This window comes from Pelophylax lessonae (assembly GCF_965119305.1).
Source record: "Pelophylax lessonae genome assembly, chromosome: 11".
Taxonomy (NCBI): Eukaryota; Metazoa; Chordata; class Amphibia; order Anura; family Ranidae; genus Pelophylax; species Pelophylax lessonae.
The window spans coordinates 178,678,899-178,706,814 of record NC_138778.1 but is presented as its reverse complement, the minus strand read 5'-3'; the positions used below and the strand labels follow the sequence as shown (position 1 = coordinate 178,706,814).

Genomic DNA, 27,916 nt, shown 5'->3' with positions numbered 1-27,916 from the left:
CTTTATTACGGTGAGGGAAGGGAGAATTCTGAAGGGGGGGGCAACACAGAAGGGGGGGGGACCAGGGGAGCACACAGGGGCCCAGAGAGAGCAGAACACAAGTATACTGGATAGGAGAAGTGGCGGGGGGCAGCTTACAGAGGAACCAATCTCCTCCATTTTCCTCCTGCAGCTACAGAAGGAAAAAGGAGGACAGTGATTTCTCTACATGCTGCCCCCGCCGCCCCTCCTATTCAGGTGTACAGGGGAGCCACATGGGCCCCCTTGAGCATGGGGCCCGGTTGCGATTGCAACCCCTGCAACCCCTGTAGTTACGCCCCTGTGTATATATATATATATATATATATATATATATATATATATATTTCAGTTTTGATTTTTAATAAATACTACACTTAGGTAGTAGAGCTTGGCGCTCTCTCTCCCTCTTTCTTTTTGGTGTTTACATATTCTGCTGGTGGGAACTGTCCTAAGTCCTGCATGAAGGAATGAATGCTGATGCTGCCTTTAAATTAACTTTTTTTGTTTTTTATAGACTTTCCTTATGGACTCATTGTTCTAATATATTAATTGTTCCTTTTTTGTGTGTTATGATATGAATTTGTGTGCTAGAACAGCTTTTTGCATCTGTATGTGCACTTTACATACCTGACAACATTAGGGTAGTGAGTGCGGTTTGATTGTTTATCCAGTTTTTATGTGCTCCTCCTTGATTGTCTCTGCCAAAATATTTCCTAACGTTACTTTCTCATTACAGGTACTACCTCCCCAAGAAGTTTTCCCGATGCAGTATAGATGAATACCGCCAGTTCCTGCAAAATGGAGGAGGGAGGTGCTTATTTAACAAACCCCTTAAGGTAGATCGCTGACTTCTCAAGCCTGACTGCTGGTGCTGATTGAGCATCATGCAAAGCAAAGGACTGCAGTGTTGTATATTTATAACGACATGGAGCTTGGTGGCAGTCCTGTTCACTTAAGTGTGGATATGCCAACCAAAAACCCACTCAAAAAACCTGTGTTGCTCTAACACAGATGGTCTATGTGCATAGTGCAAGGAGCAAAGTTCCAAGTCCTAATTATTAAGAAAAGTAACAGGTTTGCTTACCCACCCCCACACACCTATACTGGCATTCCACCCACCAGTGCAATATCAAATGCCGATTTATGAGAGGGCATCTGGGTCTAAACATTGCCCCAAGGACAAGCATACAATCCTTTAAAACTTCAAACCTGTTCATTACGGTTAGTATGTACCTATGGGTGTGGCTGTCTCAGATTGCTTTCCTTCAGCACTTATTTTTCTTCTACTCCATATGGAATAAGGACATTGTTTGCAGCAAACAGGTCATAATACTATAAAGATTAGTATACTATAGCGTTACCTCAGATGAACAGAGCCATCCGTAGCCCAAGCACTGGTGTCCAATGCAAGGCCAGAGTAAGAAAAGTGGCCTTGTTTTGGTCACTTGGTATCAAATTCTTGACAAGGGTAAAAGGCATGTAAAATACAAGTGAAGCCTCAAAGTCAATGCGAGTATGTGTATTTATAAAGCTCATCCTATTTGTCAGATCTGTTAAGTTTCCATCTGTCACCTTTGAACTTCAACGTTGACAGCTGGCTACTATGGACAGTCCAGATTGTGTGCTTTATATCAGCTACATTGTTATGTATCGTGCTGTCCACTTCTATTATCACAGTGTTCCATTTCCCTTCTCAGCTGCTGGACCCTCCATCCTGTGGGAACGGATTTGTGGAAGTGGGGGAGGAATGTGACTGCGGTTCTCCTGCTGTGAGTACATCACTGACGCCTATTGCGGTCTTCCATTTGTAAATGCCATTATTCAGCGCAGCTCAGGATTGTATTTAGATCACATTATAGAAATCTGAGTACAACTAGACTTAAATGTACAACAAAATTCTACAGTCATTTACTGCAACTGTGTTTATTACAATGCTATGGTTTCTTTTGTGTGTTACCACTTACCTGGATTAGGGAAAGTAAGAGGTCCTCTATATGCCAGGGGCCACAAGGAATGTATACTTGCCTTCCCTGCACTCTTCTGCCTCAGCTACTTCCAGGTATGGGGAAAAATGAGACACTCACCCCTGCTTTCTGCAAAGCTCAGGTCCTTTGGCCTTGTCGATCATCAGGGCAAAATGCTGCCATGTGAAGACAGTAGGGAGGGTGCACAGCCTGGGCAGGATTGGACTTTAACTTTTCAGATTCTGCTGTGATATGTATGTATGAATGTGAGTTAGGGACCTTAGATTGTAAGCCCCTTGAGGGTAGGGACTGATATGAATGTATAATACATATGTTATAATGTAATATTTGTACTTACTTTTAATAAAGATCTATTGTGAAAAAAAAAAAATACATATGTAAAGCGCTACGTAAATTGACGGCGCAATAGAAGTACCTTAAATAAATAAATGGACTGGGGCATTAGGAGAGCATGGGAAGAGGAAGCATCGACAATTTTTTAGGGTCTCCTATTGAATGGATCTGTTAGTATGCGGTATGCCTAGTCCAGATGAATCCAAGTAAAACACAACATGAACCCAGAGCAGTGTCTTTGCTAGTGATGACCACAATCATTGACTGAATTTCATCGTTAACTTATCCAGGGAAGGCTACAAAAGGGTGAACAAGTCTGATTGGCTATTACAAGTAAGTAACACAGTCACCATGATGGCAAAAAATGATAGTTGGTTCCCCTCAAAACTAGAGTTTCAGTTTTGAGTGGTTGCAGATAAAGTAAATGACATGCTGGTTTCTTTATTGGATTCCAGCAGTGAAAGTACCATTAGGGATTAGAAATTCCACTGGCTGGTGGTGATGGTGCTCCTGCACTGAATTCTTGGTGGAAAAAGAATATATATTTCTCTTACGTCCTCCGACAGTCGCCGCCTCTTCATATTCGTCACATATGGGGTATTAGACTTTGCTCCGAAGGAGTAGCTAGGCAACAGAATATGTTAACAATAAAGCTTTAACATATCCCACCCTCAAGGGGTGGTCCCCTCAGTCAATACCCTCCTACTTCCTGCAACCATATCTCAGTTTTAATGTCTAGCTTGTCAGGAGTGGCTGGCTCTCTCTGTGCTGGGACTTTCTGTCCCAGACTCTTTCTTCTTTTTAATATTTTGTTTGAGTTTTTCTCTCTACCTTTCATTAGCTGTTATTTTGTCAGCGTTAGTTAGTTCTTCGGACGAAGAGGATCATGCGGACTGGGTCTCGGGCTGATCCCCCTGGTCGCAGGTCGTGGGTCAGTGGCTTCCCAGTCTGCCTTTGAGCGTTCAGCCAGGTAACGCTCCTGGCATAGTGAACGACCCATCCCTGTTCGGTGCAGGGATGATTGGTGAGGTGGCTACCTCCCCGGACGCTGTGCGGTTTCTTAACCTCCATTGTGTGCGTCTTGAATTGCGACTCTCCCTGCCTCATGTGCAGCGGCTTGTTCGCCTGTGCGGGTTCCCCACGCCATGTGAGGTAAGTGTATTTATGTGGGGACCTGTCTGTCTGGGGGGGTATCAGTCTGGGACTGTGTAACCTGCCTCTATTCACGCTGCTTGTCTCCCTATCTCTCGGCTGCATGCTGTGGGCTGCAAGGGGGGGGGGGGAGCTGTATGACACTGTGTGTGTCAGGCTGGGCAGTGTGAGAAGCTGTGTGCTGTGGGGCATGTTTTTTCTTGGCATGTTTGGGCATATACAGCGATCGCTGCGGCGATCTAACATGTGTCCTTATATTGGGATGTAATGTGTGTGTTTTAATGCACTGTGGAGCGGCGTTTTCGGCGCCAAACGACGCCATTTTGCCGGCACCCGCTCCGGCCGCATGGTTTACATGCATGGCGGCCATTTTCTTGTAGCCTCCATAGGCTTACATAGAGCGCCCTGGCAGCATCACTTCCTCTTTCCAGGAACACCGATCGAGGCAGCAGCAGCAGCGAGGGTCTCCTCAGGTTTTATCCTTCTGTTCTTGCTCTCATTGTGCTTGAGTGTGGTGCGGTGGGCTGCGCTTGCCGCGCTTGCTAAAAAGGGGCAGTTAACCCTTGGTTGTCTGGCATTACAGGGGCAATGGATTCTCAGGAGGGCAAATTTCCTACAGTATTGGTGGAAAGCCAGGGGACCGCTGTTTCCCCCCCAGGGGGGGATTTAGCCACTATTGTGGCTGGCCTTGCTGCCCAGGTGCAAATGCTGGTGGCTGCTCAATCTACTAAACGGCCCAGAGTTGCTCTGTCCTCTGATTCTGAGGGTGAAGGTGATGGGGCTGTTCTGGCAGGGACCTCCTTATCGGGGTCCCGCTCCTCTCTTGATCTAGTGGGGTCTGAGGTGGAGGCTGAAGTTGAGGGGGTCGATAATTCTCCCCCTGGCTCGCCTGAAGAGCTTGCGATCATGGATGAGTTGATTGCTTCCATTAAGCAAACGCTGCGTTTGCAGGACGAAGTGTGTCCCCCCGCTGCCTTGGCGGCTTATGGGACGCAGACAAAACGCAGGACGCCGCAGGTTTTTCCCTGCAATGCTGATTTTCAGCGCGCTGTTAAGGATCAATGGCGCGATCTGCGCAAGCCTTTTGCGGTACCAAGTAAATTCAAGCTGCGTTATCCTTTCTCGCCTGCCACTGATGAACGGTGGTGTGTGCCTCCGCCAGTGGATCATGCAATTGCGGTTTTGAACAAAGCCACTGCGATTCCTGCAGAGGGTTCCCCTGTTTTCCGTGATGCCACGGATAGGAGACTGGAGTCTCTTGCCCGTCATACTTATTCTGTTACGGGTTCTATGCTTAAGGCTCTGTTTGCTTCTCTCATGGCGGCCCAGGCGATCGCAAGTTGGACGCAGATGCTTAGGCGCGTCCTAGTGGCCGATTCGGCCTCGGCGGCGACCCTGGATATGGTGGATCAGATCCACCAGGGTGTCATGTATCTGTGTGATGCGGACCTGGACCTGATTCCGTTGGCTGCACGTGTGCACAGCGTGGCGGTGTTGTCTCGCCGCCTGGTTTGGTTGAAATGTTGGTCGGTGGACCAATCTTCACGTAAGACCTTAGCCAATCTGCCTTATGATGGGTCTCACCTTTTTGGGGAGTCCCTGGATGTGTTGATTAAGGGGATTACCGGGGGTAAGAGCACTCTCTTGCCCCATTTCCCCAAGGCTAAGGGGGCTTCTGGGAAGAAGCATGCAAATTTTCGGCCCCCTCAGGGGTCCTTTCGTGCCTTTCGGCCGCACTACAAGGGCAAACCGTTCAAAGGCCAAGGCTCTCAGAAGAAGCCCTGGTCTGGGAAACAGAAGTCCGGCCAATCCGGACCTGCAGCCCATAACAGTTCGGCCTGAAGGGACGCCCTCACCCAGTTTTGGGGTGGGGGGACGCTTGCTCGGTTTTCTTCAGCCCTGGTTGGCCCGTGTGCGGGACAGATGGGTTCTGGAAATCGTTCGATCTGGTTACAAGATCGAGTTTCTCTCTCGGCCGGAGAGCAGATTTTTTCCCTCAAATCTTCAACTGTCTCCAGAGCGCCTGCGGGATCTGCACCTGGCGGTGCGGGACCTGAGGGCTCAGGGAGTGGTGGTTCCGGTGCCTCATCGGGACCGGTTTCGGGGGTTTTATTCCAATCTGTTCACCGTGCCCAGAAAGGAGGGCAAGGTTCGTCCGATTCTGGACTTTAAGGCTCTGAACCGCTCTGTGCGGGTTCGCAAGTTCCGCATGGAATCCCTGCGGTCGGTGGTGGCTGCCCCGGTTCCGGGGGAATTCATGGCCTCCATCGATTTGAAGGATGCGTACCTTCACATCCCCATATTCGAGGGTCATCAGAGGTACCTTCGATTTGCCATTGCGGAGGATCACTACCAGTTCGTGGCGTTGCCCTTTGGTCTCGCCTCGGCTCCGCGGGTCTTCACCAAGGTGCTTGCACCGGTTCTGGCATTATTGAGGGCCCAGGGCATTTCTGTCCTGGGGTATCTGGACGACATTCTGGTTCGGTCTGCGACCAGACAGGGTCTGGAGGAGGACCTGTCTGTCACAATGCAAACTCTGCAGGAGTTTGGTTGGACGATAAATGTTCCAAAGTCGACACTGAGTCCGTCGGTTCGTCTCCCCTATCTGGGAATGGTACTGGACTCGGTGCAGGCGAAGGTCTTCCTGCCGGAAGACAAACTCAGGACTCTTCCGGAGGAAGTCAGGTTCCTCAGGGACGTTCCGAACTCGTCTCTGCGGACGTGTATGAGATGTCTGGGATTGATGGTCTCGGCCTTCGAGGCGATTCCTTTCGCACAGTTTCACACGCGGGGTCTCCAAGCGGAGATCCTGTCCAGGTGGGACGGGCGACCTCAATCTCTGGATCTTCAGATCTCGTTGAGTCATCGCACCAGGGAAAACCTTCTGTGGTGGCTCCAGTCCCCGTTGGTGTCCGGGGGCAAGTCGTTTCGTCCGATCTCGTGGACGGTAATCACCACGGATGCCAGCCTGTCGGGCTGGGGTGGAGTTCTGGGCGTTCTGTCCGCCCAGGGGACTTGGTCGGAGGGGGAGTCTTCCCTTCCGATCAACATTCTGGAATTGCGTGCGATAAGGCTCTGTCTTCATCGCTGGACGGACCGGCTGCAGGGTTGCCCGGTTCGGGTGCAGACGGACAATGCCACGGCGGTGGCCTACATCAACCACCAAGGGGGCACCAGGAGTGCCCGAGCGGCTCGAGAAGTGGCCGACATTCTGTCTTGGGCCGAGACTCATGTCCCGGCAATAACGGCGGTTCACATTCCGGGAGTGGAGAACTGGCAGGCGGACTATCTGAGTCGCCAGGGGGAATGGTCTCTCCATCCGGCTGTCTTCCAGACGTTGTGCGCGAGGTGGGGTCTTCCAGATGTGGACCTGTTCGCGTCTCGCCTCAACAACAAGGTGAAGAGGTTCGTGGCAAGGACGCGCGACCCTCGGGCAGACGCGTCGGACGCGTTAGTGGCCCCGTGGCATCAGTACAGGCTGATGTACGCGTTTCCACCGATTCAGTTGCTGTCCAGGTTCCTTCGCAGGTTACACTCGGAACGCAGCACGGTGATTCTTGTGGCACCGGACTGGCCTCGCCGGTCCTGGTACGCAGACCTCGTGAATCTGGCGGTCGACGCCCCTTGGCGTCTGCCTCTTCGAGACGATCTACTGTCTCAAGGACCGATTTACCATCCTGCTTTACAGTCGCTGGCTTTGACGGCCTGGCTGTTGAGACCGAGGTCCTGAAGGAGAAGGGTCTCTCTCCAGAGGTCGTTCATACTTTGATCAACGCGAGGAAGTCTTCCTCGGGGAAGGTTTATTACCGTACTTGGAAGGCCTATTTTGCCTGGTGTGAGTCCAGGGGGTTTTCACCCCGCACGTACTCGGTTTCCCGTGTGCTGTCTTTCCTTCAGACGGGTGTCGATCAGCGTTTGGCGCTGGCTACGATAAAGGGTCAGGTGTCTGCGCTGGCCGTTCTGTTTCAACGTCCCGTGGCTTCCAACTCCTTGGTTGGCACTTTTATTCAGGGTGTGCGGCATCTGGTTCCTCCTAGGAGGGATCCTTTGCCCCCTTGGGACTTGAATCTCGTTCTATCTGTGTTACAACGTGCTCCTTTTGAACAGATCAGGGAGATCTCGTTGTCTATGTTGTCCAAAAAGGTCGCCTTTTTGGTGGCGATCACTTCGGCTCGCAGAGTGTCGGAACTGGCGGCTTTGTCCTGCAAGTCTCCGTACCTGGTTGTTCATTTGGATAAGGTGGTCTTGCGACCTAATCCTTCTTTTCTGCCGAAACGAGTTTCGGAATTCCATCTTAATGAGGATATTGTCTTGCCTTCGTTGTGCACGAAGCCTAAACATCCAAAGGAGGTGAGATTGCACTCTCTGGATGTTGTTCGGGCGATAAGGGTTTACCTTAAATCGACTGAGTCTTTTCGTAAGACGGACTCCTTGTTTGTTCTTCCAGAGGGTCCTCGGAAGGGCATGGCGGCTTCGGCCTCTACCATCGCCATATGGATCAGGCAGACCATTGAACAGGCCTATGCTTTGCAAGGGAAGGTTCCCCCTGTGCCTGTGAAGGCGCACTCTACTAGATCTCTGAGTACGTCTTGGGCCTGTCGTCATGGGGCTTCTGTAGCCCAGGTGTGTAAGGCGGCGACTTGGTCGACCGTGCACACTTTCACGAAATTCTACAAAGTAGATGTTCAGGCATCGGCGGATGCTTCCTTTGGCCGCAAGGTTCTTAGTGCGGCTGTTCCCTAGGGTCCCTTGTTGGGGACTCCTGGCTGTTGGGATATCTTTTGTATCCCCTGTTTTTTTTTTGTCTTTTCCTGGGTTGTTGCTCCTGTTGAGCACTTATTTTTGCTGTTGCCCAGCTGGTTTCCTTCCTTTGGTAAGGTTCCTTTCTTTGATGTGGAGACTGCGTTGCCTTTCGGCGCGGATGCGTTTCCCACCCCTCATGTTTGCACTGCTTTGGGACGTCCCCATATGTGACGAATATGAAGAGGCGGCGACTGTCGGAGGACGTAAGAGAAAACGGAATTTTTGTAAAATCTTACCTGTAAAATTCCTTTCTCTGAGTCCTCCGACAGTCGCCGCCCCCGCCCCTCTTTTGGGGTTTGATTGTATACTCTACTGCTATTCCACTAAAACTGAGATATGGTTGCAGGAAGTAGGAGGGTATTGACTGAGGGGACCACCCCTTGAGGGTGGGATATGTTAAAGCTTTATTGTTAACATATTCTGTTGCCTAGCTACTCCTTCGGAGCAAAGTCTAATACCCCATATGTGACGAATATGAAGAGGCGGCGACTGTCGGAGGACTCAGAGAAAGGAATTTTACAGGTAAGATTTTACAAAAATTCCGTTATTCTGCAGGGTGCCCAAACTTTTGCAGACGCCATTTTGTTGTTTTCTGTAATTTTGAAAGTGTCAATGATGGAAATAAAATCTAACTTTTGTTGACATATTATAAGAATGTCTAATCTGTAATTTGATGCCTTTTGGAGATTTTTCCATCTTTCCTTGGCTTCTTTATGCACATTAATACAAATTTGTACCTGGGGTGCCCAAACTTTCAATCCCCACTGTATAATCTCCAAACATGAAAGCAGAATGCCAGACCTATATCACAACACAAAGAATTTTCAAGTCCATGCATATCATTCTTTTCTGGCCCAGGGGCCATCTGTGGATGAGGAGCTTAAACCCAGAGCCATGTCTCCACCCTGCATAGAGCTGTATCACCTCAGTCAGCCAGTTGAAGGATGGGATTCATGTCACTGCTCTTTAGAATCCCCCTTTATTTTTATGATTTTTTTTATCTTTTTTATTCAAAAGAAAAATATTTTGCTAAAATACAGAAAGAAACAGATAGTGGAGTTGTAGCATTAACAATCTAGTCATCACATGCATACTTCACAATGCACATAAGGGAACTGCAGATGAAAATGGCAGCAGAGACTCCTAGTGAATAATGTTATTTTGGAAGATGAAACATCCGAGGGGTGAAAAGCAGTAACATTGAAAGGGAAATCGTTGTTTTCTCTTACGTCCTCCGACAGTCGCCGCCCGATGGTATTCGCCTTCACTAATGGGTAATGGCGCACTCTGCAGGAGCAGGCTAGGCAGATAATTAATTATCAGGTTAACACAAAAAATGAAAGTTTTGTACCTCAGCACGCCACTAGGGGGCCATCCCACAGCCATTACCAGAAACCCAATCTTATATTACTTCAGTTTTTATGCTGCCTAGTGTCAGGAGCAGAGCTTAGGTCTTCCCTGCTGAGACCTAGAGTCTTGGCTTTCTTATATTTTTTTCAGAATTTCAGTGTTTTTTTCTTTCCACACTAGATTTTTATTTTCTCTCACTATCACTAGTTAGTCAGGTATTCCTTTCCTGGAGGACTACAAGTGACTGCAGAGCTGGGCCTCGGACTGGGTATCATAGATCCTTATGGAGTCCCAGCCTGCCAACGAGCGTCGCAGGTTACTGGTACGCCCAGGCCTCGCAACGACAGTGCCCCTCCAGATGGGGACGAGCCGGCGGAGCTGCGCTTCACAGAGAATGTCTTAACCCGGATTGCCCGCGTGTTGCCACCATCCTTCCATGGCTGACGTCACCGCCACTTAGGGTGGGAGGTCTCCCGTTTTTGAGCGGTGCCCGCTGCTGGACTGGCGAGTACTGAACCCCTTGTCCCTGGGGACGTTTGGGGGAGTAGTGGGCCCACTCCTGGGGATAGCAGGGCGGACGGTCTCTGTAGGTTTCCCCCCTCCCCTCCCTGCCCCCGTTGGGGGCGCTGTATGGGTATGCTGTGGGGGGTCTCCCTTGGGGTCCCTGCTAATAGCCAGAAATGTGTTTGGTGCATTTATTTTGCAGCCGTTTGGAGCAGCCGCCACTTTAGTGGTATGCAGATTCTCAGCTCTGTGTGAAACATCAGCCATGTGAGATTTCTGCTCTGGTTCCCAGGCGGGCGCCATCTTGGATGTGGGCGACATGCCTAGTAAGGGCAGCTGCCATTTTCCCTGTGACTTTTGTTATAGGCTTTCAATAGACACCTTTTCTCTGGGCTCGAGGGCTGGCCTCTAGCGATGTGAGGTCACTTCTTCTTTCTTTACACTTTCTCCTGTGTAAAAAATGTGCTGACAGGCTGGGATTTTTGCTCATATCTCGGCCATTATTAGACCAAATCGAATTGCGTTTTCTGCTAGTGTGTTTTCACATAGGGGCCTCATCTGTTAGTGCAGGTTGCGGGGAGGGGGGGTCCGCGGAACCGCTGAACCGCCATTTTAAAGGGCCAGCGTTCCTTTTTTAATTTTAAGGCAAAATGTACTCCCAGGAAAACAAATTCCCCGCAGACCTGGTGGGGGCTTCAGGTACACCTGAATCCTCTTCCATGGCCTCCTTATCTGCTGCCCTTGCGACTTTGGTGTCCCAGGTGCATCTGCTGATGTCAGAATGCTCTTCCAAAAAACAGCCTGTGCCCTCCCAGTCCTCTGACTCTGAGCTAGAATTGGTTGCCACGGACGATGATCCCCCTGAGGGGTCCCGGTCCCCTGCTTCTGAGCGGGAGGAGGAGGAGTCTTCCCCCTCGGTAGCGCAAGAACGGGCTACGATGGACGCTATCATTAGCGCCATTAAAGAAGCTCTTGTTCTTGAAGATGAGCCATCTCAGTCACGTAAGCGGTCTGCTTTCGGGTTCGACTGACCCCAGAAGTCCGGTCAGGCTTATACCTGCCCGGAGGAATTTCACGAGGTTGTGATTGACCAGTAGCGGTGTATTAAGCACATGTTGGTAGTGCCTAAGCGCTTTGCCATCTGCTATCCTTTCCCGGAGGCGGTAGAAAAACGTTGGACGGTATTCCCAAAAGTGGATCACACTGTGTCTCGGCTGAATAAGTCCAACTTGATGCCAGTGGAGGATTCCCGGTCTTCCGGGATCCGACGGGTAGAGGCACTCTCCCGTCACATTTATATGGTGGCGGGTTCCCTGTTGAAACCTCTTTTTGCCTCTGTGATGGCCTCTCAGGCGCTCAGGTATGGAGCAAGGGGCTTCGCAGCACCCTGGTGGCAGAGTCTGCTTCGCTGACTGCCCTTGCAATGGTTGATCAGCTCATCCAAACTGGGATGTATCTGTGCAACGCGGCTTTGGACAAAGCTCCCTTGGTTGTCGGCGGTGGGGATCGCGATCCGCTGCATTATCTGGTTGAAGATCTGGTCGGCTGACCACGCGTCCAAAAAGACGGTGTCTGAGATTCCCTATGAGGGGGGTCGTCCTTTTGGGGAAACTCTGGACAAGTTGATTAAGGGGCTCACAGGAGGTAAGTGTACTCTGTTGCCCCAGATCACCAAGGGTGAAGTCCCTCCTTCAAAACCCAACATACTTCCTTTTGTGCCTTCGGGATGCAAGAGAAGGGTAAACCCTTCCGACCCCTGGGTGGACAGAAGAAACCATGGACGGGTAAGCCAAAAGCCGGACAGTCTGGCTCGGCGGCCCAGTCCACCTCTGCCTGAAGGCACGCCCTCACCTGTTGTCGGGGTGGGGGGACGTCTGCGTTGTTTTCAGGAACCCTGGTTGTCCGGCATTCAGGACAGGTGGGTTCAAGAACTAATTTGTTCAGGGTACAAAATCGAATTCTGATCTCGCCCCACAGAGAGGTTCTTCCCGTCCAATCTCCAGCTGTCTCCCGATCATCTCAGAGATCTCATGGGGGCAGTGCACGATCTGCTGGCCCAAGGAGTCATTGTACCCGTTCCCTCACAGGAACGTTTTCGCAGTTTTTACTCCAACCTATTCACAGTGCCCAGGAAAGAGGGCAAGGTACGTCCGATTCTGGACCTTAAAATCTCTGAACCGCTGTGTGCAGGTGCAGAAGTTCAGGATGGAATCCACCCGGTCGGTGGTAGCATCGTTGAGACCAGGGGACTTCCTGGCTTCAATAGAATTGAAGGATGCGTATCTACACATCCCCATTTTCGAGGGTCATCAGAGATATCTCCGCTTTGCAGTGGCTGGGGAGCACTATAGAAACATAGAAACATAGAATGTGTCGGCAGATAAGAACCATTTGGCCCATCTAGTCTGCCCAATATATCTGAATCCTATGAATAGTCCCTGGCCCTATCTTATATGAAGGATAGCCTTATGCCTATCCCATGCATGCTTAAACTCCTTCACTGTATTTGCAGCTACCACTTCTGCAGGAAGGTTATTCCATGCATCCACTACTCTCTCAGTAAAGTAATACTTCCTCATATTACTTTTAAACCTTTGCCCCTCTAATTTAAAACTGTGTCCTCTTGTGGTAGTTTTTCTTCTTTTAAATATGCTCTCCTCCTTTACCGAGTTGATTCCCTTTATGTATTTAAAAGTTTCTATCATATCCCCTCTGTCTCTTCTTTCTTGCAAGCTATACATGTTAAGGTCCTTTAACCTTTCCTGGTAAGTTTTTTCCTGCAATCCATGTACTAGTTTAGTAGCTCTTCTCTGAACTCTCTCTAGAGTATCTATATCCTTCTGGAGATATGGCCTCCAGTACTGCGCACAATACTCCAAGTGAGGTCTCACCAGTGTTCTGTACAGCGGCATAAGCACTTCTCTCTTTCTACTGCTTATACCTCTCCCTATACATCCAAGCATTCTGCTGGCATTTCGTGCTGCTCTATTACATTGTCTTCCCGCCTTTAAGTCTTCTGAAATAATTACTCCTAAATCCCTTTCCTCAGATACTGAGGTCAGGACTGTGTCAAATATTCTATATTCTGCCCTTGGGTTTTTACGTCCCAGGTGCATTATCTTGCACTTATCCACATTAAATTTCAGTTGCCAGAGTTCTGACCATTTTTCTAGTTTTCCTAAATCCTTTTCCATTTGGCGTTTCCCTCCAGGAACATCAACCCTGTTACATATCTTTGTGTCATCAGCAAAAAGACAAACCTTACCATCGAGGCCTTTTGCAATATCACTTATGAAGATATTAAACAAAATTGGTCCCAGTACAGATCCCTGAGGTACCCCACTGGTAACATGACCTTGTTCTGAATGTTCTCCATTGACTACAACCCTCTGTTGTCTGTCACTCAGCCACTGCCTAATCCACTCAACAATATGGGAGTCCATGCTCAATGACTGCAGTTTATTGATAAGTCTTCTATGTGGGACAGTGTCAAAAGCCTTACTAAAATCTAGATATGCAATGTCTACTGCACCTCCACCGTCTATTATTTTAGTCACCCAGTCAAAAAAGTCTATAAGATTTGTTTGACATGATCTCCCTGAAGTAAACCCATGTTGTTTTTCATCTTGCAATCCATGGGATTTAAGATGTTCCACAATCCTATCCTTTAATAGGGTTTCCATTAATTTGCCTACTATTGATGTCAGACTCACTGGTCTATAGTTGCTCGATTCCTCCCTGCTACCTTTCTTGTGAATGGGCACGACATTTGCCAATTTCCAATCTTCCGGGACGACTCCTGTTGCTAATGATTGGTTAAATAAATCTGTTAATGGTTTTGCCAGCTCACCACTAAGCTCTTTTAATAATTTTGGGTGTATCTCATCAGGACCCTGTGACTTATTTGTCTTCACTTTAGACAGCAATCTTAGAACGTCTTCCTCTGTAAAGACACATGCATCAAACGATTCATTAGTCATCCTTTCAAGTGGAGGTCCTTCTCCTTCTTTTTCTTCTGTAAAAACTGAACAGAAGTATTCATTAAGGCAGTCGGCTAGCCCTTTATTCTCTTCTACATACCTTCCGTCCTTTGTTTTTAATTTAGTTATTCCTTGTTTTAATTTCCTTTTTTCATTTATATATCTGAAGAATGTCTTATCCCCTTTTTTCATAGACTGAGCTAGTTTTTCTTCTGCTGCGCTTTAGAAGTTCTTATAACTTGCTTGGCCTCTTTCTGCCTAATCTTGTAGATTTCCTTATCTTCATTGCTCTGGGTTTTTTTATAATTACAAAATGCTAGCTTTTTATTTTTAATGATTTGGGCCACTTCTGCTGAGTACCACAGTGGTCTCTTCCTTTTTTTGCTTTTACTGACAAGTCTAATGCACTTTTCTGTTGCCTTCAATAATGCACCTTTTAAGTAGTCCCATTTCTCCTGGACTCCATGTAATCCGTTCCAGTCTGATAAGGACTCATTTATGACTAATTTCATTTTTGAAAAGTCTGTTTTTCTAAAATCTAAAACTTTTGTTTTTGTGTGGTGCGACTCTTTCACAGTTCTTATATTAAACCACACTGACTGGTGATCACTGGATCCCAAGGTTTCGCCTACAATGACATCATATACCGAATCCCCATTTGTGAATACCAGATCCAAAATGGCCTCCCTCCGGGTTGGCTCCTCAACCACTTGTTGCAGAGACAACCCCAGTAGGGAATTTAGAATATCTGTACTCCTGGTAGAACTTGCTATTTTGGTTTTCCAGTTTATATCTGGAAGATTGAAATCTCCCATAATGATAACTTCTCCTTTCATTGTCATTTTAGCTATTTCTTCAACTAGTAGATCATCTAGTTCTTTAACTTGACCAGGTGGTCTATATATCACACCTACACGAGTTACTGCATGATTAGCAAACTGCAACGTAACCCAAACTGACTCTATGTTGGCCTCACCAACTTGTATTAGGTTAGATTTAATGCTATCTTTCACATACAGGGCCACTCCTCCTCCTTTCTTGCCTTCTCTGTCTCTTCTGTATAAAGAGTACCCTGGTATGGTTATGTCCCAGTCATTTCTTTCATTAAACCATGTCTCCGTAACAGCCACTAAATCTACATTCTCAGATGCCATAATTGACCCAAGTTCATTGATTTTTTTACCTAAACTGCGAGCATTTGTAGACAGGACTCTGAGCTTATCATTTCTTAACCTCTGTGCTTCAGTTCGTGGCGTTGCCTTTCGGTCTCGCTTTTGCTTCACCAAGGTGTTGGCTCTGGTTCTAGCTCTACTGCGTTTTGCTGGGCATTGCGGTCCTCGGTTACCTAGACGACCTCTTGTTAAGGTCGAACTCATAGGTGACCTTGTCGAGTGATCTGGCAGTGATGGTTCAGACACTTCAGGAATTCGGGTGGACCATCAATTTTCAGAAGTTAGTACTGACTGCCTCAAATCGTCTTCAGTATCTGGGGATGGTCCTGGATTCTGCTCAATCTCTGGTCTGCCTTCCGGAGGACGAACTCAGGACTTTTATGGGAAGAGATCGGGGCCCTCAGGCTCAGCGATCTCTCCTCTTTGTGGACCTGCATGCGAGTTCTGGGCCTGATGGTCTCGGCCTTTTGAAGCAGTTACATTTGCTCAATTTCATACCAGGACTCTGCAAGCAGAGATCCTGGACAGGTGGGACAAGACACCTCAGTCCAAGGAGAATTTCCTTGAGTTGCCTGGTGAGGTTGGATCTCTTGTGGTGGCTCCAGTCACCGTCTGTGTCACAGGGCCAGTCTTTCCGGCCTCTGTTGTGGACGATTCTCACCACAGATGCCAGCCTGTCGGGCTGGGGAGGAGTTCTGGGCACGCTCTGTGCCCAGGGGACCTGGTCGGCAGGGGAGACCTCGCTGCCGATCAATGTCCGGGAGCTCCAAGCGATAAAGCTTTGCCTATTCTGGTGGTCATCTCAGCTTTAGGGGTGTCCGGTCCGGGTACAGACAGACAATCCCACAGCCGTGTCATACATAAATCACCAGGGGGGCACGAAGAGTGCCCGGGCGGCCATGGAAATGGCCAAGATCCTGTCTTGGGCCGAATAGCATGTACCGGCGATATCGGCTGTTCACATTCCGGGTGTGGAAAACTGGCAGGTGGACTATCTGAGTCGCCAGACCTTGGATCAGGGGGAATGGTTTGTGGCCACAGCTCGCGATCCTCTGGCGGACGCGTTGGTGGGGCCTTGGCACCGCTACCGGCTGGTCTATGCCTTTCCTGCGATTCAACTGCTGTCCAGGTTCCTTCACAGGGTGGCGTCGGAATGGTTGTCAGTAATTCTAGTGGCCCCAGGCTGGCCTCGGCGGTCCTGGTACGTGGACATCGTCCAGATGGTCGTCGAACCTCCCTGGCGGCTTCCGCTGAGAGACGATCTTCTGTCTCAGGGACCGATCTTCCATCCTGCTTTACAGTCACTGGCTTTAACGGCATGGCTGTTGAAAGCCAGGTCCTGAGGGATAGAGGCCTTACGCAGGCGGTCATCCCTACCTTGTTAAAGGCTCGCAAAGCCGCTTCCAGGAACATTTTATTACTGCACCTGGAAAGCGTATATAGCTTGGTGTGAGGAAAATGGTCTTCTTCCTCATTTCTTCTCGGTGGCGAAGGTCTTGGACCGTTGGCGTCGCATTCTTTGATCCGCACCTTTATTCAAGGGGTGCGGCACTTGGCTCCCCCTAGGAGGGCTCCTTTGCCTCCCTGGGATCTGACTCTGGTTTTGTCGGTGTTCCAAACACCTCCTTTCGAGAACATCAGAGAGATTCCTCTGTCTGTGTTGTCACTAAAAGTGGCCTTTTTGGTGGCCATCACGTCGGCTCGTAGAGTGTCTGAATTGGCGGCCTTGTCCTGCCATTCTCCTTATCTGGTACTTCATAGGGATAAGGTGGTTCTGTGACCGAGTCAATCTTTTCTTCCCAAGGTGGTTTCTTCATTCCCGTTCATGAGGATATTGTGTTGCATTCGCTGTGCACACGGCCCAAGCATCCTAAGGAGTTTGTCTTGCATTCTCTGGATGTGGCCGGGCGGTCAAGGTCTACCTGTCCGCCACTGAGTCAATTCGGCAGTCTGACTCTCCATTTGTTCTTCCTGCGGGATCTCAGAAGGGATCGGCCGCCTCCGCGGCGACCATTTTTAAATGAATCAGACAGACGATTGTTCAGGCCCATTCTATCAAGGGTCAGGTTCCTCCTTTCCCAGTAAAGGCTCATTCTACTCGAGCTGTTAGTGCCTCTTGGGCTTTTCGCCATCAGGCGTCTGTGGCTCAGGTGTACAAGGCGGTGACATGGTCGTCCGTGCACACTTTCACAAAGTTTTACAAACTTGACGTTTTGGCATCTTCGAATGCTTCCTTTGGCCGCAAAGTTTTGAGTGCGGCATTTGTTTGAGGGGACATTCATTTTAATGTCTGTCCTTGTTGGGGTGTTTTTTCTGGGGGCTCAGGTTGTTACTAGCCCGGTTATTTGCGTTACCTTCTTATCTGGTTGCGTTGCTTTCCCACCCCTCATACCTGCACTGCTTTGGGACTTCCAATTAGTGAAGGCTAATACCATCGGGCGGCAACTGTCAGAGGACGTAAGAGAAAATAGAATTTTTGTAAGAACTTACCGTAAAATTATTTTATCTGAGTCCTCTGACAGTCGCCGCCCCCACCCCTCTGGTTTTTCGATCTGGGGGTTGTTGCCTTCCAGTAATGCTTGCTACGAAACTGAAGTAATATCAAAGTGGGTTTCTGGTAATGGCTGTGGGATGGCCCCCTAGTGGCGTGCTGAAGTACAAAAGTTTCTTTTTTTGTATTAACCTCCTGCAGAGTGCGCCATTACCCATTAGTGAAGGCTAATACCATCGGGCGGCGACTGTCAGAGGATTCCGAATTTTTATAAGAACTTATCATAAAATTATTTTTTTCTATTTTTTTTGGAGGAAGGCTGTGCAGATGATTCAGGAGTATAATTTTTCCAGCTTTTGGCTCCTGGTGGAAGTTCTCTGTAAATAGCCTCTGTTGTGATGGGAGTATTCTAGCTGTATACCCATGACTTCTGTCTGTATTGTGGTTTGCAGGAATGTAACCGAACTGGAGCTGGAAACTGCTGCAAGAAGTGTACACTCAGCCATGATGCCATGTGTAGTGATGGCCTGTGCTGTCGCCGATGTCGGGTAAGGAGATTGGCTCAGATCCTTTTATACAAATTACTTCCAGAGAGTAGCCAGGAAGGTGTGCAGATTGTAGCTGTGACCAGTAGTAGTGTTTCTTTCCCTAATATTTACCGACTGAGCTACCAATGCGTTTTAACACCATGTAAGGGTTCCTGCAGAGATGTGGGTCATGTTGGCTGCTGTCCTGCAAGGGTTCTCATGTACAGTAGCAGTAATACTTGCTTACATATCCTCTGCTATTTCTCATGGCTAAGTCAGAATAGGGAGATTTCCTCTAATGCAACCATGGGATATGTAAAATCAAACTGGCCCAAGGGGAATGCATTTAAAGAGTTCCCATAACTCGTCTGACATCATGAAACTTGGTCTAATGGGGTAGCGCTTTACATTTAAAATGTAAGACAGTGCTATTTTTTAATCTTGCCTGTTTATAATTTAACCACACCTACCATGTTATACATGTGCTGCATCCTCATCCATCCCCACCATCCCTTCCTCTTTCCTTCAGAATTCCAGAAATGTACCAGAAAAAAATCACCACTTTGTAAAGGTTAGGTTATGATGACATTAGTGTGTATTGTCTGTTCATATTCACAGTATGAGCCTCGAGGAACCGTCTGTCGCGGGACTGTTAATGAATGCGATGTGCAAGAAACTTGTCCAGGAGACTCCAGTGTGGTAAGGGTTGTCTTATGAATCCTGGTAACTTTTAGTCTTTCCACCTCTGGAGAGCAGCTTGAAGAATAGCTAAGATGTTCTCTAAATGTTTGTGGAATATATCACATACATTTCTGGATCTATTGTTACGTGGACCACTTCTGAACATGTTTTGCTTTATTACAAATGGCTCAACTTCCCTGACATCAAGACTAAGCCCAGCCTCCTTCACCCTTCCAAATAGGAGCACCGCTGAGGCACTCTTTGGAAGATGATAGCAGCTGGGTATGGATTAGTCCCAAAGTCAAGGGAGTCGAGCAACAAAGTGAAGCCAGTTTCATAAGGGCACACATGGCTTTTTGGTTAGTAGCACTACCAGCAGATACCTTGTGGTGACTGAATTCAGACAGGACTTCCCCTTTTCCCCCGCTTCCGCTGGCCGGATCTATATATGCAGCCTCTTGCCAGGTGGGCTTTGTTTCTATTTTTTTTTTTTTTTTTTAGTTTTCAAAGCTTTATTGAACTTTTTTTTTTTTTTTAATGATACACTTAGTCACATATAAAAATCAGGTAGACTATCGCTTAGAGGATGCATATGTACATCCCAAATGCAGGTGAAGGCAGGTACTGGAAAGCTCCCAATTCCCACTTGCGATCAGGAGCTTTCTGATCATGTGACCGCTGTAACAGCCAATGACAGCAGTCACATAATCAGAATGACTGCCTCCAAGCATTTAGAACCTCTTGAAGGGCTGGGAGGCAGCGTTGGGAAGGGGTAAAAATGAATCTATACCAAAATACAAAACATTTAATATATTGAAGTTTACTAGTCCTTAGATGGGGTGGCTGCATTACGTTCAACGTGGCTCGACTTCACACATCTGCCATTATTGCCATTATAGAGAGGATAGGGAAATTGGTAGCTTACAGAAGAAATAGAATATTGTCTTTGCATTCAGTTCAGCTCACAGAAAGTGGCAAGAGCAACAGGCATTTTCTGTAGTTGCTGAAAACGTTCTTATCCTGAAAAAGAAAACGCATTGAAGGATGTGTAAACTACAATAAACTACAGAAAATGAGACAAAACTGTTAAAAGAACTTGGAGTGTGAGGAAAATATTGCCTGCAATTGCTAACCTTTGGGTCAGGCTGAAGTCACAGCTTCTGATCGGCATACTTGTTTCCCCAAATTTCTCTCCACAGGTTTTATTTTATTGGTCTCAACAGCTCTGGCATTAGAAATGATAATGTTTCTGTTTGAATGAAAAGGATTTCTAATCGAATGTGAGATTTGTACTGACAATCATTATCTTTTTCTGTACAGTGCCCACCCAATCTCCACAAACAGGACGGATACTTCTGTGACGATGAGCAGGTGAAGGATAACTCTATCAGTGTGTTTATAACCATCTGTCTTTGTGTCACGTTTTAATGCCATAATGCGAAAGCAGAACTCTGGCCCTTGTTGTTTTGTTATATAATTTTTTAAAATAAATTTTAAAGCCTAAAAAATATTGAGTTGCATGTAAATTCAACTCCCCCCCCCCCCCCCCCACTATAGTGCCGTCATGTAATGATCGATAAATCATTAAATGAACAGAGTTTTTGTTTGTTTTTCCACATATACCTAGTGCTAACAGTTTGGACGAGAAAACTCTAACCTTTCAATTCATCGTTCGTTCAGCAGAAAACTTCCAAACTTGTCCTTCGTTTTTTCGGCTCAAAAATGTTACCACTGATTACTGATTTGTGCCCATTAACTGGCCTAAAAACAAATGAACCAAATGACCAAATTTCTGAAGATTTTTTTCTGAAGTGTATGGCCAGCATTACCCTGGTCTTACCTTAGCCATGCAGGTTCCTGAAGGGAACCAAACTTCATCTGTCATTGTGGGCATACCCTTGAAGGGTTCTTCAGGGGCTAGGTGCTATAGGAATGGACACAGGAAGGCAATGCCAAATTTAAACACATTGTCAGAAGTTGAACTCATTCACTCTATTATAAATACACCCCTGTTGGGAGAGATTGTCTATGGTTTCCTGTCTTGGCAGGAAGTGAGAGGAAATCTCTCCAGCAGGGACACAGACAAACATAAAAACCTGACAGAAGCTCAAATTCTTCCCTTCTCTATCCAAAAGATAATAAAGGGAAACATTTGCCTTGAAATGGACTTTCCTGATTTTTGAATGAATATGACCCTGTTTCAGTTCTAGTTTTTAATTATGTTTGTGTACATGGAGTCAGACGTATTTTCTATGGACCAAAATTGTTTTTTTTTTTTTTTTAACTAAAACTATGTTTTTACCTTACCTGATCCCTGAAGCTCAGAAATTGTCTTCTCTGCCCTGGGATAGCACCACAGGGGCGGAAGAAGCCTTTTTAGGATATGGGATGTAAGAAGGCACCTGCAGAGCCAGGCTAGCTCCTCACCACAAGTGTGCTCATGGGTTATGTTCCTAGAAAGATCATGCAGCGGGTTTATATTAGTCTATAGTTCTATTTTATTGTGCAATGCCGTATATTGCTCTCATTTAGCAAAGACTTTTAGCTTACCAGAAGCCCACTACGTTAGTTTTCAAGCACGCATTACAGACTCTGGATTGGCTCTGACTGGTCACATGCAGTTTAGTGTAACAGTTCCTAAAAGACTGCTCTTTTGCACTCTATATTTCTGGTCACTTATTTCAACAGAATTGGAGTGCACATTGTATTTTTAATCTAAAAGAATAAAAATAAGCTGGGATAAACATTTTTACTTATCTTAAAATGTATTTGTCTAACAGGGCCGATGTTACGGAGGCAGATGCAAGACCAGAGATCGTCAGTGCAATACAGTGTGGGGACGCAGTGAGTGTCATATCATTTACCAGAGCCATACATGTGGAACTTTACCCAAAATCCATGTTTTGGTTTTGGAGTAGGGTTGAATTCAATCCTACACCTGGTCTTTACACTTATCTGCTACAATCATAAGCATGGCTGTGATAATCGATGGCAGTGACCTGTCATGACTTCTCCAACTAGTTTTATGTAGACACTCCCAGGAATTTGAGGAATCTACTTCTGCAGGTGACCCTGGAGGGTAGGCAAAGTCTGGCCTATAGCCCCCAAGAGAGGCAGTGGCATGCTCTTGGCATAGGTTATACAGGCTGAAGTCTACACCTCCTTTCCCCCACAAATAAAAAATATCAGATGTACCATGAAAACGTCAAAATAAAGACATGGATCTATGTACCAGAATAAATGTAGAGAGAAAAACTATGGGAAAGCCATAAAAAAAAAGAAGGTACCTGAAAGATCCCAGTAAGGTAGCCAAAAAATAATTTATTGATTGAAAAACATCCAAAATTAAAAACATGAAAATTTATGGAGAATAACCTCCAAAAAAAGTTGTGGAGGTTATTTTCCATAAATGTTCATGTTTTGAATTTTGGATGTTTTTCAATCAATAAATTATTTTTTGGCTACCTTACTGGGATCTTTCAGGTAGCTTCTTTTTTATGGCTTTCCCATAGTTTTTCTGTTGACATTAGCTCAGTGTATGGCCAGCTTTACCAACTTCTTCCGTTGCTGTAAATCAGTCCAGCAATAATTTTCTTGGCCCTGTTCATTACTGATCAGTGAGCTGATTACCTCCCACTGTTTTCTGCATTAGCCAACATAGTATGACCCTTCTCACTAAGAGGAGAAATGGAGGTTAGAGGAGTTGTAATACGTCTTCCAGGGTTTTCCTGATAAATCACATGAAATAATTTGCAGGTGTTGTGACTAATATGATCCCAACATACGTTATCTATTAATCTCTGTGGCAAAAATGTATACGCTGGACATCAATCATTAAAACCTACAGAAATACAAAGTTGTTCCTTGATGCTTACAGCAGGGTTGTTATGCTAATGCAAGTCTGAAATGGCAGGTTACACCTGCTTGGTAGACAGGCAACCACACCTAGTTCCACCAGGCTTCTGATTTGCTCATGTGGAAGTGCATTCTCAGGTGTGTAGTGACAAATGTCCGCACAAAATTTCCTGGGGGGGGGAAGGCCAGTTCCAGTTATGCAGAAATATAACAATATTCTTAGTACTGCACATTTCAATAATCAGAGGTGAGTGGTGGTTAGGAATGTGCTGCATTTTGCAGTGTAAATGGTGGGTGTGGTGTATAGAGGGGGCGTAACTTCAAACATGTTTTTATTTTTTTGGACAGAGTATTGGAAACAGTTGGGGTTTATTTTGCTATCTGTGTTCTTGGCCCTCTCTGTCCTGGACCATTGTCTCTAGAATAATGATGGAAAATGTTTGAATATCCACAGGAACAGGAGGTGAGGGGGAATCTTCCAGGAGGGATGACAACCCTCTAAGAGGGGATAGCCCAGCTTTTTGGAGCGATTGCCTCTTCCTGCTGTGTGTTTCTGGGACAGAGATACAGCAAGTTAAAGCGGAGTTCCAGCCATCCACTCACCTGTCCAACGGTCCAGCGATGCGGCCGCCCGAAGCCTCGATCCTCTCCCACGGCACCGGCATCACTGCTGTGGGCACCCGGATGTGACAGTTTGCGGCTTCACAGCCGGGTACCCACTGCTCATGCGCGAGTTGCGCTGCGCGCCGTGATTGGCCGGCAATCTTCTGGGACCTTTGACATGTCCCAGAAGATTGCAGGGGGGGAGGGGGAGAGAACTTCCGCTCAGGGCGCCGCGGCGCTCCGAGCGGAAGTGGGAGCGGGTACCTGTCAAAACTAGGTACCCGCTCCCCCCCAAAAAAAATGACATGCCAAATGTGGCATGTCAGGGGGTCAGGACTCCCTAAAGCGGAAGTTCCACTTTTGGGTGGAACTCCGCTTTAAGGATAAACAAACCCTCACTACATGGATAACAAAAAAAAAAAAAAAATAAACCCTCCCCTAGTCTATCCAAAACGAATGAGAAAAAACATCTATACGTTAACCACTTGCCATCCATCCACAGTATATTTATTGTGAGCAGGCAGCAGCTACAGGCTAGGCAATGTTCTTGTACGTAGCCCAGCACATGCTCATTGGTGCACTGCGGCTTGATTCGGTGGACACAGAGGATCATGATGCTGCTTTGAGGGCCAAGGCTATCATGTGATCTCTATGATTAATCATAGCAATTGCATGATTACATTGTAAGCAAAACTGTCATGAACAGCTTCCATTCATGACAGCTTTGCTTACTATTGTGATGGGCCCACAGCTATCACATGGTCAGAGTTGTATAAAGTACTTGAGTAAAAGTACAAGTGCTCGATCAAAAAGTGACTTGAGTTGAAGTGGAAGTGCTCGATCAAAAAGTGACTTGAGTAGAAGTACTAAAGTATTCAACATTTTTTGTACTTAAGTATTGCAAGTAGTTTTTTTTTTTAAATTTTGCTACTCAAGTACTGAAAGTAAAAGTACCAGTAGTTTTGAAAAAAAAATTGCTACTCAAGTAATGAAAGTAAAAGTACAAGTACTGTGTTATGTAGTTATTAAAGAAAGAAGTCAAACGTTTGAACATCATATTGTTTTTTATTATTTCAAATGCAGCTTTTATTTATACATACAGTAGCATTTATTTTCGTATGCGCTGATGATACACATGTTTTCAGCTTCATGAAACCTGCCATCTACTGTTCTGGCAGTGGTAATTTTTATAATTGTAACGAGTAACTATGCAGCACAAAAAAAAAATATTGGAGTAGAAGTATTGAAATCATTGAAAAAATGTAGTGAAGTAAAAGTGGAAGTAGGAGAAAAAAAATTCTACTCTAGGAAAGTACAGATACCGTCTTTCGGTACTTAAGTACAGTAGTGAAGTAGTTCTACTTAGTTACTATACATCTCTGCACATGGTACCTGGGCCAATCATGGCACCCTGTACCATGTGATTAGCTGTAGTTATGTAGTTATAGCATTACAATAGTAAGCAAGCTGTCATGAATGAAAGCCTTTTATGACAGTTAAAATATTGCTTATAACAGTGAACAACACTGTTATAAGCAATAACCGTGTAAAGAAAAAAATCCCTTATTACCTGCAGAGTAGTACAGTGTTGTTATAGTGACACTGAACTACTCAGATGACCGTATGTAAAAAAAGGAGTAAAAAAAAATTTAAAATTGTTTTTTTTTCTTTTTTACAAATACTGTCACCAGTCATTATCCCTTATTACTGCCAAACCAGTCATATGATGACACTGTACTGGTGACAGCATGTAAAAAAAAAAACCCAAATTTTATTTAATATCTTAATTTTCCAAAAAACTGTGACAAAGAAATTACAATTTCTAAAAACTCACCATGCCTTTTACCAAATACCTTGGACTGTCTTTTCCAAAAAGGAGTAATTTGGGGGGTAATTTATATGTGAGCTCGTCTGTCAGTACATCAGGATTGATCAATTTTCAAACCATAGTTTATAGACTCTATAACTTTCCTACAGGCTAAATAAAATACTGATTTGGATTATTTTTACCAAAGAAATGTAGCAGTATATATTTCAGCCTGAGTTTAAAAAGAAAGATTTATTTTCAAAATTTTACAACCAAAACGAAAAAAAAATTTCAATTTTTTTCGGTATTTTTTCATTTATATAGCTGCTTAAATACCACCAAAAGAAAGCTCTATTTGTGTGAAAAAAATTATATAAATTTCATTTGGGTACAGTGTACACAGTGCTGAATAGCAAAAAATGCCCTGGCCATGAAGAGGGTGAAACCTTTCAGGGGATCAAGTGGTTAAATACAATTGTAAATGGCTGTTTTGCCCATCCACTGCCTGGTAAATATCCGGAAAATATCAGTATCAGCTATTGTGTCTGCAGCTGGTCAAGGTTGGGTGGTCAATTTTCTTACCAGAGGTTGTGGATATGCTAATAAAAAGACTGACCTGTTTGAGGCCCAACATAATTAGAGAGGCGCCACATTAGGGTTTCTATAAACTGAGAACGGCCGTGTCTAGGATTCAACTACTGAAAATAGCCAGGAGTTCTGAGAGCTGATACTGTCCTGTGCTACCCCAGGTGCGTCTGACCGGCTTTGCTATGAAAAGTTAAACATTGAAGGGACGGAGAAGGGTAACTGTGGGAAAGATGGAGATAAATGGATTCAATGCAGCAAACAGTAAGTACACAACGATATTAATATCTGCATAACTTCTTTACTTTACATTCCCTACAAATTCAGAAGTATCGTTGTGGGGGGGGGGGGGGGGGGGGGCTCTTGTAGCTTTGGACTCACTTTGTGCAGATTTTGGCTCATTAAGGGGAGACTATAGGATACTTTTAGGGAGTACAAATTTTTAAGTAAATTTTGCAATTTTCCCAAAACAAATGTTTTGCTATGGCTATTAGCTTGTTGTTAATATTTTGATTATTGTACTTCATATAAAGGTTGGCTAATGCTCCACCTAGTGGTCATCTGTATATGAAGGGATACAGCCATTACAGCGGAGATATTTTTGGGTAGTTTAAAGCTAGGAAATTTTTGAAAAAGCTTTCATATGAAAGTTGTCATCAGTCCAATCAATGACATGGTAAATGTCCTAAAAGCTATGTAAAATTTACCTTTAACTGTTCGTATGAACTAGATGGACTTGTGTCTTTCTTCAACCAGATTAACTATGTAACATTTGATTTCAGAGTCCCTAACAAAATTCACTGGTAGAAATTGCTGCTCATTTCCATCCTGCTCATTGTGAATTTTCCTATCACTGAGATCCAAAACAAATACTGATTTGATACCACTATTAGGATTTAGTATGAAAAAAATGATTTTAAAACATTTTCTTAATTTATTTTTTTAATAGTGTATGGCCAGCTTTTAAAGCGTGCCCATTGTTTTAAATGAGGCCCATTTCACACTGCGGTATGGCGGCAGCGCAGTGTACATGTGGTTTTCATGTGGGTTACCCGCGGTGTCCCATAGACTTCTGTTATGTTCCACGTTTTTGAAGCATTTTGTTAAAGCTCACCAAAGTGCCTGCATGCTGCATCTTTAGTGCCCTTTCAGAAAGCACACCAAAAACGCAGATCAATGGGAAACTGTGGGTAACCCATACGAAAACTGTGGGTACGTTGTTTTGCAACACTACAGCATGGTAATGTGAAAGCGCTCTTAGAGTTCCCCCTCATCCAGGACAATATTTGCAAACTAAACAAGGACAACATTTTTTATATATAACCTACACAGCAATCCTCAAATCGCTGCTTCTCTTAATAGGATTTCCTTTTCACTTCCTGTGCTGGAGGACAATGAAAGAGGAAGTGGAAAGAAATCTCCCAATACAAACTCAGACCGTGCAGTGAAGATCTGATCATGCTATACACCCTTCCCCCACTGTCTAAAGTAGGGGTCTTCAAACTATGGCCCTCCAGTTGTTCAGAATCTACAATTCCCATCATGCCTAGCCATGTCTGTGAATGTCAGAGTTTTACAATGCCTCATGGGACGTATAGTTCCGCAACAGCTGGAGGGTAGTAGTTTGAAGATCCCTGGTCTAAGAGTCCATTCACATTAGCGCGACTTGTCAGCCTGACAAGTCGCGGTATGTCGCGGTCAATTGATTAGCACAGGACCTGTTCTAATAGGAGCGACACAAGTCGCTCCGACTTAGAAAAAGGGTCCTGTACTACTTTGGGGCGACCTCGGAGCGACTTGCATAGACTTCCATTATGTGAAGTCTCTGCAAGTCGCGGTGCACAGCGGTGCACGCGACTTCACAGGTCGCCCCCCAAAGTCGTGTCACGCTAGTCTGAATGGGCTCTAAAACTACAAATGAGATTTCGTATATTCAAAATAAAAACACAGGAAATAGGCTCCAGCTTCCCAGTAATAAGGCTGTGGTAGTACATTGTGCAGCAAGTGAAAGCAACCATCATCCTACTGCTGCAGTCAGAATTGGACATCACTTCTGATTGGCTTCTG

At 45.9% G+C, this 27,916-nt stretch overlaps 1 protein-coding gene across 1 annotated transcript in view; it reads left to right on the top strand.

Moving 5' to 3' along the window:
- Nucleotides 1–27,916, top strand: part of ADAM11 (ADAM metallopeptidase domain 11) — a 152,047-nt gene that overhangs the window by 110,100 nt on the left and 14,031 nt on the right. The window contains exons 15-21 of the mRNA XM_082271739.1: nucleotides 758–857; nucleotides 1,719–1,790; nucleotides 18,244–18,339; nucleotides 18,937–19,017; nucleotides 20,320–20,370; nucleotides 21,780–21,843; nucleotides 26,014–26,113. Of these exons, the coding sequence (XP_082127865.1) occupies nucleotides 758–857; nucleotides 1,719–1,790; nucleotides 18,244–18,339; nucleotides 18,937–19,017; nucleotides 20,320–20,370; nucleotides 21,780–21,843; nucleotides 26,014–26,113 (564 nt within the window). The remainder of the gene's footprint in view (nucleotides 1–757; nucleotides 858–1,718; nucleotides 1,791–18,243; nucleotides 18,340–18,936; nucleotides 19,018–20,319; nucleotides 20,371–21,779; nucleotides 21,844–26,013; nucleotides 26,114–27,916) is intronic.